Source organism: Drosophila elegans, unplaced genomic scaffold (genome assembly GCF_018152505.1).
Source record: "Drosophila elegans isolate 14027-0461.03 unplaced genomic scaffold, ASM1815250v1 contig_183, whole genome shotgun sequence".
Classification (NCBI taxonomy): domain Eukaryota; kingdom Metazoa; phylum Arthropoda; class Insecta; order Diptera; family Drosophilidae; genus Drosophila; species Drosophila elegans.
The window spans coordinates 13,762,590-13,784,735 of NW_024545550.1; the positions used below are offsets into that span (position 1 = coordinate 13,762,590).

Here is a 22,146-nt window from a genome sequence, read left to right on the forward strand (position 1 = left end):
TGTGTGCAACAAGGCCGGTGAATTTGTTTGTATAAAGAAAAATTTGTATTTATTCTTCTAAGTCAAAACCCTCCCGTTTTTTCTAATCCTTAAAACATGCCAAATATTACCTTCCTGGTACAGCTATCAATATTCCTCGATTCACCTTTTATCTTTTATTAACCTCCCCGGAGTGGTATCTTAAGTTTTGGGAACAGCTAGAAGTCACACAGAGACTAATCAGACGAATACGAACAGACGGAAATGGCTAGATCGACTCTCCAAGTGATGCTGATCACGAATATATATACTTTATAGGGTCGGAGATGTCTTCCTCACTGCGTTGCAAACTTCTGACTGAAATTATAATACCCTCTGCAAGGGTATAAAAAGTAAAACCAAAAAAAATTAAAAATAAAAACAAAGAAATGTATAAAAGCAAATAAAAAAATCAAAAAGGCAAAAAAAATTAAAAAAGAAACAATGTACTTTGACAACTTCACCACGATGCCACTAAGGAGGTGGCCGACAAGATATGATGTTAAGACTTAGATTTGTAGGAGCGTATTCAAAAAACATCAACAGAAACAAGAAACAAGAAACAAGAAAACACAAACAACGCACATTATGAAAAGCGTTGGTCCATATCGAAAATCCACGCTGAAAATTTTGCTTGCCATTCGGTTGTATCAGCGTTACGCATCTTAGTGTATTATAGAGTCTTTGGCTTAACCCATTTTTTTATAATTCAAAACATTGAGTTTCCGTCAGTTACTCAGTGTACTTGTGATTAAGTATCGTTGATATAGAAAATAATAAGGAAATGTATTTGCGTTTAATTAATATATTTAAATTTTCATAAAAGTATGTTTTTTATAAGAAACAACCAGACCGCAGCGCAAAACAGTAGTATTCAAAAGAATCCAGGACGATAGCCATATCCAAAAGAAAGCTCCCCATTAGGTGAGACAACAGTGAACCTCCTGTTAACGGAAACGGGTATATTCGCTCTGGCACCTCCCCCGAGTCCACCAGTAATAGCTCGCATCAGCTGATCGATAGCACCATAAGCACTACCAGTCATTAAAGCCAAAGTTATCATAAGAACCTTAAAAACAATAAAGATAATGGTACGCAATTCAATTAAAACGAGTATACTTACCATAAGACGGAGCATTGTAGGGATTATAAAATGCCTCACCTAAAGTAGTTATACCAAATGATAGCAAACACAACCTGGCTCGGGTTTATATAGCAAGCTTTCAAACATTTAAATGCAGATTGAAAATATGTTAATACAAATCGTAAAGTTGGAAAAAAAAGGCTCATTACAGACACTAACACATGCTAATCATTTGAGTAGTTCCCTCCGGCTTGCTTATCTAAAATACCTACAAAATTTAATCAATTAATTAAACGCTGTAGTCGAATTCCTCAAGGTACCACAGATAACAAATTTAAAAATAAATATTCATCCAGAAAACAACTGGTCAAAGAGCGAGTAGCATTCCCACCTGCCTCTAACAGCCGCCCTATGTAATGCAGAGCAGCGGCTTAGCGCCGGCAGAGCACGACAAGACCGGCATAAAACAGCTATCGGCATACACACAATTTAAAATCTTCGTTGTGCAAATTCCTTGCACAAATGAAGTAATGCATGTCATAGTATTTGTGCTCTTTGCTGCTTTTCATGCACGAACTCCGTTTCACAAATATGCGTTAACGTTGCCAACAACTTCTAAAATATTGGTCCGATTTAGAATATTAATGATTATTAATTGATTTAACAAATATATAGTGCTTTACAGACTTCTATCATGTACCAGAGGGACATGACAGACTGCGTGGAATAACTAGAATCTGCGTTAAAGATCGTAAATCCCTGATTTTATACATATGTATGTAGTTTCTGAGAGCTCGACATAGACTTACATGGCTAAATTGACTCATCTATTGATCGTCTATTCATGATCAAATATACATATATACTTTATAGGGTACAAAATGCCTTCCTTCTACTTGTCACATGCATACTACGAGTAACGGGTAGATATGTAGATATGACACACACACAGCCCAACTAGGGTCTAACATGTCTCAGAGTGACATGACAGACTCTCGCAAATTGTTGGCGTTGGAGTAGGCGTGTCCACATTTGAAATTACTAGAGTCTGCCTGTCAAATCCCAATAGTTTTCGAGACTCATTCGTACGGGCGGGCAAGCAGACGGACATGGCAATATCAACTCGGCTATTGATCCTGATACTTATCAACGAATGCAATACGTACTCTACGAGTTTTAAAACAGTTGAAGCAAACATTTTATTACCTGTCAGTGCTCACAATATTCTAGAGGTGTAAAGCACAAACTACTAAATAGAAAACAAAAATGTGACATTCCACTCTAAGAAAATGAACAAACAAATTAATTTTGTGAATAAAGTGGTACCTAAAAAGTTTGACCAATCCCTAACCCCAATCAAGGTTTATATTATTGGAATGCTGCTTAGTTTTATTAAAGGGTACTGCATTTACAAAGCTTGGCCAAGACAAATGTTAATTCTACCCCGACACTTGTCGTTTCTTAATGCTAAAAGTTAAGCCTAAGCGTTTTACCGTCAGGTCCGTTTTTCCGTTGCATAAGTCGGTTCCTCGGTACTATCCCAATACCCCCAGAAGAGGGGATAACAACCCTCCTAAAATGCCTTTTGGCGAAGGCAATGTGCCGTCGAGATCCACGCTGATGGAACCTTGCAAGCCGCGACCGAGAAGACCAAACTTGTTAAAAAGGTTCGGGTGTCCCTGAGCAGACGCCCCCGCTGCTGCGCTTGCGCTGCTTGAGGATGAGAATCCGAATAAGTTTCCTAGTCCTCCGAAGAAGTTACCAAATGGCGTGAAAATTCCAAAGGGGTCGAGCGAAGGTCCGCTAAGGAGTCCTGTTCCAAACAGTCCATTTTGGCCAAATATTCCAGTACCGAATAGTCCACCGTTTCCGAAGATTCCGCCGCCTCCACCTACCGATGCGCCTACACCGCCCTTGATTCCAACTGATTGGCTGGGAAATGGTCTGGGGAATGATCCACCAGGGAGTGATCCACCAGGGAATGATCCACCAGGGAATGATCCACCAGGGAATGATACACCAAAGATTGGCCTTCCAGGGAATCGTTCAAATGATCCAACAGAGATTGGTCTACCAGGTATGTTTGGGAAACCTCCCGGGGATGGTCTACCCGGTTGATTCGGAACTGTTCCACCCGGACGGTTTGGACCGGGACCACCAGGTAGCCAACCCATCGGATTAAAATGCCCTGGAATACCTGTTGGAGTCAGGTATGGATCGTAAGGGCGTGTGTTCTTAATTATTGTGATTAAATCGCTCCCCTGGCCGACTCCAGCTGATATTTTACTGTATCCAGGCCTCAATGTATCAATTCCAGCCAAAATATTAGCAGCTTTTAATGCTTGTAAAACTGCGGCAGTTTGTGGCAAAGTATTTCCAGGGTCATAAATACCACCGTGTAGTCCTCGAAGTCCACCCGGATTAGCTCCAAAAAGAACATCTAAATATCGAAGGGGCGCCATCTTGATGTCGGCCAAACCCTGGATGGCAGATTCCCCTTGTCGGGCCAACTCACTGAGAACAGCATGTGAGCTGCCCCAGAACAGGATCAGCGAAAGGACAAGAATCTGCAAACAAGACTGTAAGACTCAGACGTTTGCGAGCACAAATATTATTAGGCTATTTACCAATTGTCGCACCATAGCGAAAACTCTTTGAAACTGATGTATTTGCCTTTGGAAAGTCTTGTTTTTATAGTGCTTGTAAATGGTAATTACAATATAGATGAGAAATATATGCAAAAGTAGACTTCTAAGTTCAGACAACAGACCAACCGTAAGTTTATACTACCGTAGGGAATTGTCAAAGGTCGAAACATGTGTACTGTTCGGACAACAGATTTATTTGCTATTAAATGCTTTGAATTTACAGAAAAGTAAAGTAAGTGAGTAAAGTAATGCGAGCTTTCATTTGTGTTAGGAATCTCAAGGCCTAACTAGATAAGATATACCGTTAGTGCCCTTATCACTCGATTACTTAACCCGATCAAAGTAATTTTATACCCTTGCAGAGGGTATTATAATTTCAGTCAGAAACTTGATACGCTGTGACCCTATAAAGCATATATATTCTTGATCAGCATCACTAGGAGAGTCGATCTAGCCATGTCCGTCTGTCCGTCCGTTTCTACGCAAACTAGTCTCTCAGTTTTGAAGCTATCTGCATGAAACTTTCCAAAAAGTTGTCTTTCTATTGCAGGTAGTATATGAATCGGAACGAGCCGGATCGGACGAATATAGCATATACCTCCAGTTATATGTATATTAAGATACATATTTAAAATTCCTACGTAAATAGCCGTATTGGATCGTATTGGATCGGACGAATATAGCATATAGCTCCAGTTATATGTATATTAAGATACATATTTAAAATTCCTACGTCAATAGCCGTATTGATGCTTCAGGCTCTTTAAAAGTGTCAAGTTTGTTCAAAGAAAATATTTACAAGCACCTTGACACCTTAAAGGATGCTTCGCAGCATACAACAACCAAACGAAAAGAAAAACTGAAAATCAGATTGAAGTGAACGAAGGTAAATAGACGGTTTGGTAACTGCCTGGGTGGTGAGTTCTTGGTTTTCTTTTATGGGATTTCCATTTTCAATACGATTGGGAGGGTGGATGGACCTTCAAGATGCGAAATACGAATTCAAACAAGTGACACACAAAGTTTAGAGTTGAAGAACTTAAAATCTTTTACCACCCCTCTTTCACAAGCTCGAACACCTTTCAATAAAATCCCTTCAGCTTAATATTGAAAACTGCATCATTTGAATGTGTATTTATTGACGTGCCCTCGAGGGTGCCCGGATGTGTTGTCCTTTGGGTTTTTCATTCTAATTTCCGCCGGTGATAAGTTGAATTATTGACAAGAGTCTGCGGCAGTGCCAAGATGAGCCCTGGTCGATGTCCAGCTTTCTGTGTTTTCAATGTCCTGCTCTGTGTCTTTCCCCATTGGATTTGATTTCTGATCTTTGGGTTGCCATGCCACCCGCATCAAAGGATGTCGTGGTATCTTTTATTTGATAATATTTTTTTACTCGATGTTGATTTTTATTGGCTTTAATTTATGCTGATTGACACAGTTATGTATTTTTTGGTAAGATATTGACGCTCCCTTGTCAACCAAGTCATTTTCTACCTAAAAACTGCGTCACATATGTATGTACACTCACTCCATCCGAAAAAATGTTTGTTAAAATATTTCTATTTTATGCGTACAATACAAAAATAGCACCGCACCACTACGAAAGTTTATTTTTTTATTTGTTTTTATTTTATTTATTTTATCAAATAATATATGGTAAGAGTTCTAATATTTAAAATGTCTCTCTTTATATTGGTTAGTGTTCCACCTATATTAATAATAGCTGAACCGTTATTAAAATGACAATTTTCGTTTTCCCATACCAGCTAAATGGCAGGCTAGATCAGCTCGCATGGTGAATATATATATACTTTATATCTTTATTGACAAAAATTATAATATTCTCTGCAAAGGTATACAAACAGTATCCCGTTTTAAGGTGTTTATACTTTCATTTTAGTCAAGTAATTGAAAACTACTCATCATTTAGCCACACGCGTATATCTCATAAAAATCAACCCATTAGACCTTCTTCTGCCAGGATTATGGCCAAAATGCGAGAATGCGTGTCGTATGTAAATTAATACAAATGGAGAAATGGGAAAATTTTGGCAAGAGAACCAAACATGCAAAGGACATAAAAAGGGCACACGCAATAGTCTGAACTAGAGTCTTCAAGTGCTAATAAACTACATGCACATTCCGAATGCGCGTTAATAATTTATGTGGGCTAATAGACGACCAGATAACCATCATATGCAGGGAATCCATATCCTGCCGGCTTACCTATCTATGTATTTATCTATCGTAGCTTCTGTTTAGAAGGCTACAAGGGTGTCGCTACCCGCTGGGGCTGGGTCTCCGTCAACCCTTTTTCCTCGTTTTAGGCGAAAATTTATGAGACCTAAGAGCATCAGCTTGAATATGGATATGTGAATAATATTTTTGTAAATTTATATCGACGACCTTGATTATGAGTATATATAATCAAGATATACAGTCCACTCCTCTCTCTACCAAACAAATTTGTTCCTTTGTTTGCATATCAACATGACACACTCACCAAACGTCCGTCCACTGTTTCTGAAATTTAATTAACAAAAGGGTCAATTGTCGCGTGTGGGCGGAATACCTTTCCCCGACTTTGTCTTACCTATATTTGTTAGCAAACAATATTTTTGATTAATTTATGAATTTTCGTGTGAAGTGTTTTGTTTTCTTTATTTATGCCCTTATGAATCAACATTGCGTGTCGCTCAAAAAAGTTCATGTTTAATAAGAGCCCATTTTGGTAATTACACTCATTGTGGTTAATCGTTTGTAATTACACCAAAAAGATATAAAGGTGACTTGTGAAATAAGTGTAGTGTCGCTCATCAAGTAATTCAATCGAATATGTTAGATAAATTAAACTTTAATATATGGTTATATAATATCGTAGCCTTTTTCAACTCTATTGGTATCGAATTTCATAGTGGGGACCTACTGTCACCATACAACTTTCACAAACTATTTTCAAAATCAAATTAAAGCAAAGGACAAAGGCCTAAATACTCACACTTTACTTTTCATCCTCCTATGCAAACATCTTGCATGTCGAATTGCCACTTCCAGATGGGAGTTGGAAAAGTTTCATTGAAGCAAAATCAACAAATGACCTCTGAACTTTTCCAGCCCTTTATTTTGTATTAGTTTAAAAATTGCAGTTACAGATTCGATTGATTTTTTGACTGCATTCACATTACAAAGCTATACAATTTCAACAATTCTCTATGCCATAAAATGCACTGAACTTGTTTACCACCTAAGCGTTACACAGCGGTGTCCAGCCATGAATTTTTTATCTACATTTGAAAAAAAAACTGCTTTGGGCACATAGATAAATAGAAACTGTTATTGCTCAAAAAACCCCGTCAGCAAACACTGCTGTTGAATCAACTCTAGATGGACGCGGGACTCCATGCACACTTAACGACGCTGTCCATGGCAAATGTTTACGGAGCCGCAAGAGTAGGAGTCAATGCGGAGATGGCATGAAGCAGGGCATGAATAATAAATGCTCCAGCACCGTCCAGTTAGAATATGTGCTAAACTGTCGGAATTTGGAGACATGTCGAGCACTTAGATGTACACGGCAATCTCACACCCATCCACTTACAATTTGTACACACAGCCGAAAGAAACCCTTTTCCTCTTATATGAGCTTTCGCCACGGTAATTAACTTTACAAATCGCATGCGAGAGTGTGATTAATTATTCCAAAACCGGACACTCAAACTCGCAAGCCGGACAGTTAACCCATTTCGGCATCGATAAGGGTTGAACTCACAGCTGTGGAAGAGGCGTTGCGGGGAGTGTGTCTGGGCTTTTGACACTTAAAATTTCTAAAAACACATTTGATGAATGTTCGCTCATAAGGCGTAAATTGAAACTATTCTTGACCATGGACCCAAAACTTGAGGCCGTTTGACCACATGCCACTTAGCACATGGTTTGGCATGCGGACCTCAATCACCTAACCCAAACCACTCACATCCCAGTATTCTTTGGACGGTCGCACATATGTTTCCCAGAAAAAGGATTTTCTTTCGGTCAGCCTCCTTCTCAGAGTCTAAATTTTGCATTAATTTTGACTTGGTCAACAACACTTCATTAATTACACCCCGCAAAGCACAAGTATTCAAATTTCTTGTGGTCAAGGACGTGTGCGACTGTGCAAAAGTTTTATTAGATGCTTATCGCCAAATTGAAAACTGGGTGCATGATTTATGCCTCGTGCCGGCTCAAGGCACTCACACAACATCCTGTTCGAGATTTTTAACCCTCATATTCAAGCAATCCCTTAGTATTCTGGTATTCCTAATTTCATATTAAAATGTACATCTCCAGCTTATATTTACAACAGCTGTTTATTTCAGCTTAAACAGGAAAGGAAGCAAACTTCGACAAGCCGAAGTTTATATACCCTTCCAGCAATTGTGCAATAGCACAAACGAAATATTCTTCTAAATTTCGATTTATATGCGTATATGTTTAATAACATTGAAGCTATGATGATTTTCAGCTAAGTTATTTGATCTTTCCTATGGCAGCTATATGATGTAGTTTACTATATCCAAAAGAAATTTAAAAAAAAGCTAAAAACAGAAAAGTAAACCTTTTTTTTCAATTTATTTTTTGTAATATTCCGATTGTTTCCATGGGAGCTATATGATATATTCGTACGATTCTGATATTTCGAAGAACTTACAAAAAATTTAAAAAAAATCAAAGTTATATTTTTTCCGATTGTTCCTATATGCCATAGTCGTCTGATCCGGCTTGTTCCGACTTATGTACTACCTTTACCTCGAAGACAACTTTTCGGAAAGTTTCATGCAAATAGCTTTAAAACTTGAGACTAGTTTGCGTAGAAACGGACGGACGAACGAACGGACAGACGTACGGACAGACGTAAGGATAGACGTACGGACAAACGTACAGACAGACGTACGGACAGACAGATCGACTATCCTAGTGATGCTGATCAAGAATATATATACTTTATAGGGTCGGACATGGTGCCTTCACTTCTGACTGAAATTATAATACCCTCTGCAAGGGTATAAAAATTTAAACGTGGGTGAAAAAAAGAGAAAGGGTTTACTTGGGGTTGTTGACCGTAGCAGCATTCCTATTTGATCTATTTCCTCTTGAGTTCAAAGCTAGCTGACTCAAAGAGTTTATTCTTGTTTGGCTCAATCGAAAATTTAAATAATATATATATATCGATACGAGCTATAAGTCTTTTCTGAATTCAGCATTACATAATATTTAAATACAGGACGAATTTAATTTTGCTTCTTCAATTAAAAAAAAATAAAAACTCTTGAAATTTTAAGAAATGTAAAAAGGAAACAAAAATTACTTTTTTACTTTAAAACTCAAACAGTGAACAACTTGGTTTCCTTTGGAGTGGAAACAGCAAGCAAAAACTTATTATAAGCACATTATAATATTCGCGTATGTCTGCCTGTAGCCGCATTGTGCTTTATTTTTCATAATTTGCAGGTCTGTTTGTTGCTACTGCTGATGATAAAGAGCCCACTACAGCTGCAACCCAAAACAGAAAAAAGTGAACAAAGTTCTCTTTCCTTTCTGCATGCAAAGCAACTGCCTTGGGTGCCTATTTCCTTTAGTTTTCTCGGTGGCAAAAAGTTAATGGATTGCAAGCTTGCGGTTTCCTTGGTATCTTCAATTAAAACGCGAGGATATGGGGCCCTGTCTTCGCTTTCACTTAATAAAATTGTTGCGAGTACTTATTACTGAGAATTAAATAAATACCCAGAAAATAAAAAGCAATGATGAGACTGAAAGTTTTATTGTTTCTCCTTCATCTCTGTATTACTTCTTGCCAAAATAAACAACATTTTAAACTCTATTTGAGGTTTTTGTGCAGCAATTTTAATAGACATATTAAATCTTAAATTTACTATAATGAATTGAATATATATATGGCAGACTAAGAAGAGAAAAGTTTATATTCTGTAAATGAGGTTAAAGATTATATTTTAATTGTATAAAACCGAATAAACCAAATTATGCCTTTGTTTCTCTTCTTAAAAGAACAGGTTTTATTTTCAGTGGCCCACTAATAAGGGCAATTTGTATATTCATAATCATAATCAGTCGTGTTTTTCATGTTAAGAATGTGTAAGAAAGGAAAAATCGATAGCCTACATCAGAATCAACCAAAAAAAACTCGAGGAACAATAGCTGGTGAACAAAGCAGAAACAACAATAATTAAAGTCCCAAAATGAGTAACAACCCTCTAACGCTGCAGCGAAAATTATACGGCATTCAAGATTTCAAATTCTTTATAATATGTGTAACAGCATCCACAGCTCAACGAAATTCTTTATTTGTTTGTTATATCTGAAATTCCTATTTATTAAAAAAGCTAGTCACAGTTATTTAGAATTATAGCCACTGACGTTGAACTCCAAGCATCGATAATAACTTACAGACAGGCCCACACCATATATAAACTTTTTTATAAGCATAAACGAATCTTTTCAGTATCAGTGCTTATCAACAGATTTGAGATCAGTTCGCGCTTAGTAGCTTAGCTTAAAAAAAGAAAGTAACAAATAATGATGCTCAGTGCATATTTCGGCTTTTGGGTTCAAGCCATTTATCGACGATCAACGTTCTTAATATGAACTATGAAAAGGTCAAGCTGTTGTGTGTATAGTTGTTGCATCTAGTTGTTGCATGTGTTTATCGCTCATTTTGTTATGTTCTCCAAATCGATTGGTTGTGATTCCACAACGATATGTCCGTCTGTGCGTCAATTATTAGGCACCGAAGAATAATTTCCGAGACTTTATCATTTTGACTTGACATATTAAAGAAAACTTTCAATGGTTATGGTTTCTTAAGTTTATCTGAAATTAATTTGATATTTCCAATTACACTTTTAATGACGCCTCGGCACGTGTGCTGTTAAGCAAACTTTTCATGCTTCTGCACAACAGACACACATTTCCTCAAGGTGAGTTTTCTGTTGAAAATGTCATTGTCGGTTCATCCAAGTCCACCCCCAACCAGCTTGCGTATAAAGAGGGTTTTTGGGCTCCTCTGGTCACGCCAGACGCATATGCTAATTAAGCAATTAATATTTGTGGGCGAGACAACTTAATTTATTTACAAAGAAAACATATTTTCCCTTATGAAATGTGATATTGGTTCTTGGACCTTTTTTCCGTCCTCTTATAGTCTTGCGTCATGCGGCAAGACAATAAACTTATCACATGTTACCCATTGCCTTGGGCCAAAAACTTTTGCAGCCAGTTTGATTTGCGGTCGCCCTGGTTTTGTCCCTTGCTTGTCCTGGGCTCGCCTGTCAGGACACTGATATGCGACTCAGCCCCCTATGTTTTATATTATTTAAGAATATCATGAACTTCTGATGCATAGTCAGCAATAATATTTTCTCAGACAGACACATTCTAAACTGCAAATAAGTCGGCCTCGGGCACTGTTTTGCGGTCACAGCCGGTGGCTTTGTCGAGTATGTGCCTGTCTTTAAAGACGCATCCAAGTGCATATAGAAACTTGAGCTTCTGTTGGGGTAGCATTTGTCAGACGCCAAAATTAAATGAATTGAGTTTGGCTGCGGTTTTTCTGACAGATTTGATTAAGTTGGTCGAAACAAACAATGTGAAATATAATTTTGAAATTTTAAGGATGGTATAAAGAAGTTTGTAAGCTGTAACCCAAATTTAAAATACTTATTTTTAGACGCCCGAATTTTATGATTCTATGCCATTTGTGTGCTGAGTCTTAAAGCTAGAGAGTTAAATCAATCGCAATATTTTTTCTGCGTTACAATCTTTTAAAACCCTGTGCGAGGGTATAAAAGGTGTTTGAGAGAACCAGTAAATTTGGGAAGTGAGCTTCGATTTAATTTTCGACTTATATTTAGTTCCACTTGTGAAAAGGTTGCCTTGGCTCCCACCATATTTATTAACAATACAAAAAAAGGATTAGGGCACATGTTTATCCTTTTTAAAGTTCACGCAACATTTAAACTGACCTGAGCTCATATATGAAAAACAATTTTGTATATTTCTTGCCTTATTTACTCTTTGCACATGCTCAAAATAAAGCTTGACATTTTATTTAGTACGAAGCTGCATCCTTTTTTGTTGTTTTTGTCAGTTAAAATGAAATTAATTTTTTGTGAATGTCTCAACTGGCACACAAGGCCAGGCTTTTTATTCGTGCTTAATGTATAACCGAACTGATTTTTGATTTAAACCACTCTGTCGAGTCTTGATTTGTCTTTTCCCCTCACCCTCTTCTAACCTACCCTCGCTGTCTGTTCATCCTTTCGCTTGATTAAGATTAGAAAGCGCCAAAAAACAAAAAAATTCCTACTCCTTCCGTTGAATTTACAAAAGAAGAGCCTTTTGTACCCCAAATTTGGTTTTCTGCAAAAGCAGGCATATGGAGTGCTGTTGCCTATTTTGGTGGTTGTCAGCAAGAGCTCTCGAAAAGCAAGTATTAAATCGGAATGCAAGAGAGTATATGTATTTATTTTTCTTGTTATACGCGTTACTCGTAGAGTTAAAGGAAGGAAGCTTTTCCGACCCCACAAACTATATATATTCTTGATCAGGATCAATAGCCGAGTCGATCTAGCCTTGTCCGTTTGTCTGGCCGTCTGTCCGTCTGTATGAACGTCGAGATTTCGGAAACTATAAAAACTAGAGATTTGGGATTGGGCATGCAGGTTCTAGTGTTTCCTAAGCAGCGCAAGTTCATTTCAAAACGGCCACATTAACGCGAACAAATCGTGAAATTATTTACTGCCACTCTGAGACATGTTAGAAGGTTGGGGTTGATTGTTGTGTGTGCGTTTTGGTTATATCTATCAGACCCAACAATTTTTATTTTTTTTATATTTTTTTTTATTATTTTAGAAGTTATGGGGTCTATGAAGCTCTCTGCCGCCCCTCTGACACTGCTTGGCCACTGATCGGCCGCTGCTAGCAGATGAGAGAGAGAGAGAGAATTACAGAATTGTTAGCGGGGGGTGGGGGTGCTGCACGCCCTTCGCTTCTAGCGCCACCTTAACTTCGATTGTACTTATGTTGAAGTTTTTTTGAACGCTTCAAGAGTATTTTTATTTATTTTTTTTTTTTAAGATCTGTAACATAAGAGTATAAATAGGATTTAATGGGAAAATGATTAAAAATTACAATTAAAATTGACTTGACTGGGCGTGGAGCCCAGCTTCACGACCGTTTTCGATTTAAATTTTACTTATACTACACTTTATTGCACAGCGCCCTCTATCTTGAAAAAAGTGCTGCAGCAGTTACCTTTTATCAGTTACTGTTTTTGTCTTCGCTATAGATAGTAGCTACCGCTCTTATACTGTTAGCAAGTGCACCAACCATGGGTGGCGTCTAAGTACTCAAAGAAAAACGTCTGGCAACTATATCCTTTTAATACTATTTTTGATACGGTCTGCAAACTTTCTTATGTACCCTCTATATTTTATACGAAATTTCGAGGGATTTCCTTTATTTTGTTAACCCAATTAATGGGCAGTCTCCAACCCCATCGTTTGAAATTTGCACTTACTCAATCTGAATCCTATGGATTTGGTAGATAGATCTAGATCTCCCACTTCCAGCATTTCGCAAAATTAATTTGTTTCTTGAAGTGAAAATATAAATAAACAAACTTGTTTTTAGATTTATTTACGGTTTTGGTGTTTAGACATAGCCTACGAATATGAAAGCAATAACCGGAACGGCTAAGGCGAGATTAAATGTTACGTCTGTAGCACCGTTACAGCCCAGATTATTTAAACTGACGACATACTGTGCCTCATCGGGTGTTTGGCAAGCTTCAGCTGTACATGAAATCTGACCAGAGCTTTGAGCCTGTACTGAAAAAAACAAAGGGGGGCAAGGCTCGAAATCGTAGCCAGCGCAAGCATCAGTAAGATCATAGCTAAATGATCTCGTTGCTGTAGACTCGCAGGTCTCTTCCGCCCTTATTGGCGCACTCAGGTTTCTAAATGGTAGTTCAATGCTTCGAGATGTGCAAACGGTAAAAGTAATTTGGCTAATGGGAGACACTTTAAGGTAACGCATGCTCTGTCTGGATGGTAGATAAAGTGAGTCCAATCTGTAAAAATTTATACTGCCCAGGCGACCAAATTGTTCAAGGGAGTTGATTCCAAACTCGGTTATAACACCGTCTGCGTAGCAACGTGGATTGGAAAGACGGCGAGGCACTACAAGTAAGTAAATTGTAAACTTGATTCATATTCATTGTAGATATAAAAAGCCTCACCTTGTCGAATTCGTGTAATGACGGGGTCACCACAGCTCTCGGGAGATTTTTCAGTGTTTAGAAGGAACAAATCTTTGCTTGGTTGTCGAACGAAATCATAGAACCTTACCATTGCTCCACCTCCGAAATAAATGAAGTCCAAGTTTGGCAGACGCCAACGCAATCGCTCCAAGTATCGCCGACAATAGTCATAGTCATGCTCATCTACGTAGGATAGGGGACTTGGTACAAGAAGGGCAACTAATGACCGTCCTCCTAGATTGTCGGTAGCCCGATCTGCTTCGAGCAAGTCTTCAACTCTTGCGCTCAAAGTGTTCAAAATACGTGGCAGATTGAAACCAGTTGGATCTGTAATATAAATATTTAATCAGAAGGATCCCTTTTATTTTAGTTCATTCTCACGCCAAGTGTGTGATGTGGAATTCCATGCCTCATAAACGTTGATAATGTAGTCGGTGGTATTAACAATGACTGACGTATCAGAAGCTGCGAAAACGGTTACCTTACTAGCATACGGGTGAATGTTAATACCCTGAAGAACGTAGCTGAAACAGATTATGTTAATATTTGTATTTGTTTCCCCCGCTTAGCGCACTTACGCAACGTAATCAACAACCCAGTTGTATGGCCAGTAAGTATCGACAAATACATATATATTAGTCATAACTGTAGTTGAGTTCGATATATCAGACCGTTGTTGAGACGGAAATAAGTCCAAAGTCGCTAAAACGTAATAGATAGTTAAACTTTAGTCTCTGCTTGTCTTACTTTCACATAGAGAGCCTACCGGGAACCACTCTTAAGGTAAAATTAAAACGGAAATTTTAGTTCTAGTAGAGAACATTTATTACGACTATTTCACTGGAACTTTTACTTATGTACGAAAAAATATATTAGCAATTTTAAACGACAAAATAATATTTAAGGTTAGCGGAACGGGACATTGAACTTTGACGCCGGTCCTCTAATACTACCATAATTTAGACACCAATCACTGAATCAGTCTCTGTAATAACAAGGCAAATAGAATTGTCATCAGGCTGCCTGCCAGGCCCGAGACACCGCTATAGCATCCCATGTTAACCATAGACATAATATAACGCCATTGGTCCGGCGTCTGGCAGGCGTCCTGTGTGCAGGATGTGGTGTTTGAGGTTGCCTGAACTGACAAATACAAGTCTGGACACTGGGTGATAGTGTAGTAGCCATTACAGGCGCTTGAAAGGTCATAACTATAACTATTTCCAGTTATTGGAGTGCAGCTCTGATCTATTGAGTTGGCCGTCGTGCTCGTTGTTGAGTTCTGTTGCGGCCACGAATAGGAGCGTGAAGTACATATGGTGTAACTTCCTCCGTTCTGAGACTGAATGGTCAAATACCGGTTCGCCCCAGCTCCAAAGAAATAGTTGGCAGAGACTCGGTAAAAGTTAACCTTGCCGGGCCCAACATATTGGGCCGTTTGATCAGTACCCCAACTATTTGTGTACCAATTCGATCCACAACGAGGGTTAATGACGCGACGAGGAACTGCAAGGAAAAATATTGGGTAAATAATTAATAAAAGAAATATATAAATTATTGTTTACTTTGAATAATGCGTTTCGCTACGGGTCCTGCCGAAGTTGCCGCCGTACTGCCCAAAGAAAGGGAGAAAAGATCTTGGGAGGGATCGCGAACAAAGCTCGAAAACCGCTGAATACTTCCACCGCCATAATATATAAAGCGCAGGTCTGGAATCTGTTCTCGAATGTACTGAATTTCTGTAGTTGCGTAGCTGGAGTCGCCATCATTAACAGTTTGTTGATTGGGAATGATTAATGCCACCAGGGAGTGACCACTTAAACTGGAATTGGTCTTTTCAACGTTCATTAAGCTTTGGGTTAGGTTCTGAATCGTTCGGAGCACGTTAGGAAGATTAAATCCTTGAGTATCTAGAAAAAACTTTTTAAGTAAAGCAAATAACTATTAAATGATAGCTTACATGTCGCATGCGTAGTCACATTCCATTGCTGATATACATCAGTAATATAGTTTGTGGTGTTTACAATAACCGACCCATCTTGTGCCGAAAGCATGGTGACCGTGCTGGCGTATGGGTGAATATTTAACTGCTGAATGACATAACTAAAAAATTATTTAGTTATAATGAAGGTCTGGAATGGGTTAAATAAGTCACTTACACTACGTAGTCAACAATGGTTCTATACTGCCAGGATGTATCCAGGAAAATGTACAGATTAGTCATTGGAGTAATGACATCCGTCAAGTCAAGATTACTTGTTGCCGTACAAGACACATCGTTAAGGGATTGTGCTGTTTGAGGAATAATACAAAAAAACGAAGGTCGTAGTGCACACGACGACAAAAAATTCAAAATAACTACCTCGTTGCAGCTTAAATAAACATTAACAGCTTAAGACAAATCAAAATGTAGGGTATACTTAGAATCTGTGTTAATAATGAAAGGTGGTTCCGCAATAAAGCTTAAAATAATGATTACTTACGCACATACGTCACGAGAGATAGGGTGGCGTTGCCGGCAAACTCGGCAATAGCGGATGGTTGGAGGGTGACACGTAGCTGCATTTCACGATCCAATACTTGAGCAAACGCACTAGTCTGGTCCTCCATTTCCTGTGATGGTGCTACATTTGTGAATTGGCTTTGCCTACTGCAGGCATTGATACCGGAACTAAGTACTCCATTTGTGGAGTAGTACATGCGTAGCAATTGAGAAAGCTTAAGGCTGGATGCTTGAGTTCTCCAATTGGCCACATTCTTGGCAAGAATCAACCCATCAAGGCCACCACGGATCTCGGCATCGGTCGCCTCAAGATTGGTCCTTTGCGATAAAAAGTACCAGTGGGGTAAAACAGTATCATTCCATCCTCCTGTAGCTCCAACAGAAGCAGCATTGCTGTTCGACCCTGGAAGCTGAACCAATGACACCTCAGCCAAGTCTCCGGCCAAAGTAGCCGCCCACCGGTTGTCAATGCTATTACTTGTCTGGAACTGACTGCGACCACGTGCACCTCGCTGAGAGGCCAGAGCTAGCAGGGTGTTCAATTGGACTGTCTGCTGCTGAACGCCAGCTGCGATTCCGGCAATCAGGGTGCCGGCTGAAACCGTTCCCCAGCGAGTTCGAACAAGGCCATCTTCAACGGGGCATTGGCTAGGACCTTCCGGGCCGGCATAGGCCCAATCGGATTCATAGTCCATTTCTCCCAATTGTCCGTATTTTGATTCGGAGGTGGAGGAACGACCTCGCTTAGGGCGCGTCTCGAGCCATTCAACATCACCAATAAAGTTGTTGTCATAATCCTTCTTCAGTGATCGCGGCAATCGCTGGGCTCGATACTGAGATAGCTGATTACACACTGTGTTCTCATCGCCGCGCAATCTTGTGTCAAAGGTGCTTGATAGCAAAAAATGAAGAGAGCACCGCTCCACACTTGTCAAGGAACTGTTGGGAAAGCTGTTGGCATTTCCCGGAATCAAACGTGAAAGCAAGATTTTGAATTTCGGAAACTGAAAGCCTGTTGGGCTGTATGGTATTACGCCGTTGACGGCATTAATTCCAGGGGCTTTTTTAATACCGTCTTGACGGAAACGATGCAACAGGGACACCGCCACGGTTCGAATATCGGCTTGCACACCTGATGTTCCGGCGTAGCTGTTTTCCACCTTCTCAATAAGCGAAATGAGAGTGTCCATGTTGGCCGGTAAACGATTATCCCGATTCATGAAGAAAGATGTGTTGTAGCACTCGACCAGTGAAGGGGGTATTTGAAGCATTGCATTTTCCTGTGCCATTGCAACCCCCAGAACTAGGACCACACCCAGGCAGGCAGCTGCTGCCAGAAACTGTTTTGACTTCATGCTTAAGGTATTTCGATTTCGTTGTGAACCTAGAGAACAAAGTGATTGGGTCATTAGAGAATATTGACACATTTACTAATAAAAGCTGATTTGACCCTGACACGTAAAGTTACAAGCCAGTAGCAACTGCCTATCTTTGCTATGTAACTTCAATATAGACAGGCAGCCAGGGGATTCAATGATTGCACTCACACACACACAAATTCTTATCGCAGGTGGCTTATCAATGGGCGGGCAGGGGTCTAAACTATGGATGTGTAAATGGTTACCTAGTGTGAATGTTGAAATTTTAATCTTACATCTTAGTCATTACGAAAATATTTTTTGAGCAATACCAAACTATTTGGTTAATAAGAAACGAGTGAATCAAGTAAAGCGTTCTAGTCCTTTTTGGTTAGCGACTTACTAAATACTATCAAAAAAGCAAGGATGAGTATGTATATAACCAAAAAGGTTTTTTTATAGACTTTTAACAAAATTCTTAATCTACTCCTAACTTTTACGTCTTCTATATTAAAGTCGCGTTATATTTTCATTTTAAAAATGTCCAATTCGTTGAAGAACGATTTAGCTATAAATGAGAAAAATTATAATACATTACCCAAGTTAAACAAAAAGGCTTTATTTTTATGAGTAAAGTAAACTATTAAAACGCAGGAAAGGTGACGGTTTTCGCCAATATTATTTTGTCAATTAAAAAAAAGCAATGTAAACGCTTATGAGTCAAGTGTACTATGTATGCCATATTCATTCGAGAGTACTGTTATAGTTTGTCCCATATAGATTGGTAATACCATACAACTGATAAGCCATACTTTGCGATTCATGATACATAGGAAAATGAGTCAGGTGTAAAATACACAAAAGAACATTGCGGACCCGCGTCCCACACGATAATTTAAGGCGCTTTGATTAGATAAAAAGTTTAACCTAACTGAAAAAACGAATATCCAGCCATTCCTAAACATTCTTTTAACTTATTTTGTGTTGGATTTTCCAAAAACTAATTTTGCCAATTCTTTTTTTTTTGTAACCTACACATTACTTTATGCACAATGATGTTTATTAAATTCCGAGAGACTTATCGAATAATGTTTAAATTTAATTTTAAATTAATTAAACCGCACTGCTGTATTACCTTGTTCAACCTGATGGTATTTTCGTACTGAGTGGTAACTGCTGTGCCCAGTTAGAGCTGTGCCTCGCCCATGTGCCGACTCAGGCAACTGTTGTAATCTTTGAGACAATTCTTATCAGTTAGCAGTGATAAGATATGGAGGGTTAGGACTGGGTAAATAGTTGTGAACCTGTTGGGCAAAATAACTTGTTTATGTTGCATGCTGTTTATGGTATATTTAGGTATATTGTCTGCAGACTATAAAAGAGAGGTCTAGAAGAGAGAGAGAGAGAGTTTTCGGTCTAACATTTAGTCTTAAACTTTTAGAGCAAAAAGTGCTTTATAGAAAAAGTTACTCATTTATTATCTGAAAGCCACATTTTAAAATTTTTAGTTGGTTATTATTAAATAAGCATATTCCTCATCTAGCTTTTGTTGGCTGATACTACTGCTCTAGTAGTTCGTGGCTCCAGTTTTACACCTGAACTCCTAATATTTATGTGATAATTTTCTTATCCGTTTCTATATCCATTTATTTTTTCATATCATTGATTATGACATTGACATCAGCGTTGACAGTTTTAAATCTTTGCAGAGACAGAGAGAGGCCTTGAGGCCTTTCCATTTGGGTGAGGAACGCGCTTCGATGGTGTCTGCCATGCCGTAGAAGTCGAAAATCACGGCGACTGCATCCTTCAGAGGTGTGAGTGCTCTAGTCCTCTAGGCGGACGCTTCCTGGAAGAGAAGGAGCTGAAAAGCGTAGGTCCGCCTGTCAAGAAGGTGGAGGTGAAAAGGAGGTGCTTCAAATTTTTATTTTATTTTTCTTCTTGCTAGGTGTGGAAGGATTGGAAAAGATGCATTTTTAAGAAGGTACCCAATATTGTCGACAATTGTTTGAAGGAAAACGAATTTTGCAAGCTGATGGTCGGTTCTGTGCTTACGCCTGTCTGAAGTAAACAAATCAAATGAAATATTTATGGTCATTTTCACAGTTTCCTATACGTACATGTCGCTGAACAATAGTATTGTGAGACGAGAATGACGGCTAAAATAATATATTTAGTTTTTTCTGTTGTTCCTGTTGACAATTGAAGTGGGAGAAACATGGATGCCAATATCGATTGGTAAAGGACGTTAATGGTTGAATACTTGGATTTACTAAAAGAAATAAATGTGTAAACATCATAACATTTTATTTTAAAACATAAATTTCCTAACATTTCAGATGTGCGTCAACTTTGGTTGAGTTAAGCAGCGATCTCCTATCGCTAACGACGAAATTTTGATTCTTCACTTAAAAATATTTAAATGCCAACACAAGGACGACGTACGTATGTTTGTGCGTGTGACTTTCCTATAAGCGTCACTTGGGAATCACACTCAATCCAGCAAGCTTCTGTTCCCCAGTTCTTCAGTCCTTCCACAATTTTTTCTTGACAGTAGATTAGCCACCGATATACTGTATATGTATGTATATAAATGAAACGCACTTAGTTATAGTTTTAGATACACGTCGTCACTTAAAATAACGCCGGTCGAAGTAGAGGTGGAGAAACACCGATACCAACATCCATGTCATCGATGTTTGGCGGGGCAACATCGTGTTTTTCCATCTCTACTCTACTCTTCACATCTAAGATAGGAATGTTAGGAAAACGATAATAACATAAAAATGTTAGGAAAACATTTAACATTGCCGTTACAACAAAACTGATCAGGGCGATGGATTCCGGCTCCATGATTGCAGACACTTTTGGAGATGGATCTTGGGAATCCAAGGGCTAATCCAGCAGCAGCTCTTTCTGCCTGCTCGCCGTTTCGTTCGGCAGGGCAACATCGATGTTTTTCAATTTCCATCTGCGGGCAGGAAATGCTTGTAAACTGAAAGTAAACTGAAAATAAAATTTGTCTGCCGACAAGAACTTCATTCCACGGAACAATTCAAGCTTGTCAAATTTTATCAACGCTTTTTACGTCCTTCGGCACTCGCTTGCCCAGGCTGACGAGCGTTGGACGAACCATTTTAATATCAACTTAGTGTCTTCCAAAAAAGTAAAAGTTACGAAAAATTATCGGAGAAGTTGCGCTGATGTTTAACTGTAAAATAACTTCCCCGCATTTTTGTCTGACAACGAATAAACATCTTATTAACTATTTATTTTTATTATCCCTACAAGCTATTAAACTCTACCGTTTTTGTTGTCCGGTTATCCAGCCATTTCCTAGTGTATATTAAAATATTGAAGTGAACATTTTCTTAATTATTCTTATTATATCTTATTACAGAAAAATGAACTGCGCGTGCTAAGGACCAGAAATTATGGGCAGCGGCACAGCAACGTTGCGGAAACGTCCAGCGATAACCATATTTTTATCGCAACAAATATCCTCAAAGCCTATTTGTACCGTAAGATCTTTCTATTATAAACAAATCAACATTTATTTATATAGACAGAAAATTAAAAAATATAAACGTTCCTATTTCCAACGTTCCTGTATCGCCGCTATCTCGCTGACGCTACTTTAACATTTCTGTTAAAAATTAGTGCTGCAGCACTAAAATATGTCATTGCTCATATTTAATTAGTGTAAAGAGTCCAGACTCAAACCATGGGTAAGAACTGTGATAAACGTGTTCCGAAGACCCAAGCCATGTAAATGGATTTTACAAAATAAGAGTAGACGGTTATAATTTATTTGTTGAATATGGATCGTTTCCGCCGTCTGGTTTCATTTGTCTGTCTGTCCAGAGATTTGTGTTCAGCATGCAGATTCTTGTTATGCCTACTCAGCGCAAGTTTATTTCACAAATTGCTCACGCTCACTCTTACGCGGACAAATCGCGTAATCAATATTACAAAATTAAAGTTTAAACATTTGAATTTTCAATGATTTAAAGATTCAGTCGTTTGAAGAACACCTTTTCTATTATTATAGGTTAGCTATTTAAAATTACAAATTCAAATATTTTTTATCAAGAGGATATATTTATCAAAATACTAGCCCCTCGGCGTACTTCTTATCACCCCGAATTAAAATATACGGTACACGGTTTTTATACCCTTGCAGAGGGTATTATAATTTCAGTCAGAAGTTTGCAATGCAG

The 22,146-nt window shown here is 38.5% G+C and overlaps 4 protein-coding genes across 7 annotated transcripts in view; 1 reads left to right on the plus strand and 3 right to left on the minus strand.

The window, feature by feature from the left end:
• Positions 1 to 20,220, plus strand: part of LOC108141363 — a 28,627-nt gene extending 8,407 nt beyond the window's left edge. The window contains exons 5-6 of one of the 3 annotated variants that reach the window (XR_001774230.2): positions 19,636 to 19,803; positions 19,875 to 20,220. Coding sequence is in view for 1 of the 3 variants with exons in the window: in XM_017264687.2 (XP_017120176.1) it covers positions 19,636 to 19,707 (72 nt within the window). In the remaining 2 variants the exon portion in view is untranslated. Of the gene's footprint in view, positions 1 to 19,635 lie in introns of all 3 variants that reach the window. The other 2 variants (XR_001774231.2, XM_017264687.2) reach the window with 2 other exon arrangements.
• LOC108141364 (ejaculatory bulb-specific protein 2) lies at positions 808 to 1,293 on the minus strand. The gene is made up of 2 exons (XM_017264689.2): positions 1,142 to 1,293; positions 808 to 1,087 (listed from the first exon to the last, which is right to left on the minus strand). The coding sequence occupies exons 1-2, from the start codon at positions 1,154 to 1,156 to the stop codon at positions 893 to 895; spliced, it is 210 nt and encodes a 69-aa protein (XP_017120178.1). The 5' UTR covers positions 1,157 to 1,293; the 3' UTR covers positions 808 to 892.
• LOC108141362 (ejaculatory bulb-specific protein 1) lies at positions 2,471 to 3,840 on the minus strand. The gene is made up of 2 exons (XM_017264685.2): positions 3,730 to 3,840; positions 2,471 to 3,669 (listed from the first exon to the last, which is right to left on the minus strand). Exons 1-2 carry the CDS (start codon positions 3,742 to 3,744, stop codon positions 2,638 to 2,640), a joined length of 1,047 nt encoding a protein of 348 aa, XP_017120174.1. The 5' UTR covers positions 3,745 to 3,840; the 3' UTR covers positions 2,471 to 2,637.
• On the minus strand, positions 13,428 to 19,167 carry LOC108141361. 2 transcript variants are annotated; one of them, XM_017264684.2, is made up of 6 exons: positions 19,062 to 19,156; positions 16,549 to 17,952; positions 14,644 to 14,767; positions 14,447 to 14,589; positions 14,045 to 14,392; positions 13,428 to 13,985 (listed from the first exon to the last, which is right to left on the minus strand). In XM_017264684.2, the coding sequence occupies exons 2-6, from the start codon at positions 17,921 to 17,923 to the stop codon at positions 13,459 to 13,461; spliced, it is 2,517 nt and encodes an 838-aa protein (XP_017120173.1). In that variant the 5' UTR covers positions 17,924 to 17,952; positions 19,062 to 19,156; the 3' UTR covers positions 13,428 to 13,458. The 2 variants fall into 2 exon arrangements, with proteins under 2 accessions (XP_017120173.1, XP_017120171.1); XM_017264682.2 differs by lacking the exons at positions 13,428 to 13,985; positions 14,045 to 14,392; positions 14,447 to 14,589; positions 14,644 to 14,767 and adding exons at positions 14,867 to 15,571; positions 15,631 to 15,975; positions 16,026 to 16,168; positions 16,225 to 16,357 and having other exon boundaries at positions 19,062 to 19,167.
• Positions 20,221 to 22,146: the final 1,926 nt, after the last annotated feature.

Bases quoted from the DNA above. Each gene is read 5' to 3' on its own strand.
- LOC108141361 (XM_017264682.2), bottom strand. From the start codon at position 17,923: ATGAAGTCAAAACAGTTTCTGGCAGCAGCTGCCTGCCTGGGTGTGGTC. The intron at 16,358-16,548 runs GTAAGTAATCAT...TTCCTCAAACAG, and splicing joins ATCTCTCGTGACGTATGTGC to CACAATCCCTTAACGATGTG. The intron at 15,976-16,025 runs GTAAGCTATCAT...AGTTTTTTCTAG, and splicing joins TGTGACTACGCATGCGACAT to ATACTCAAGGATTTAATCTT.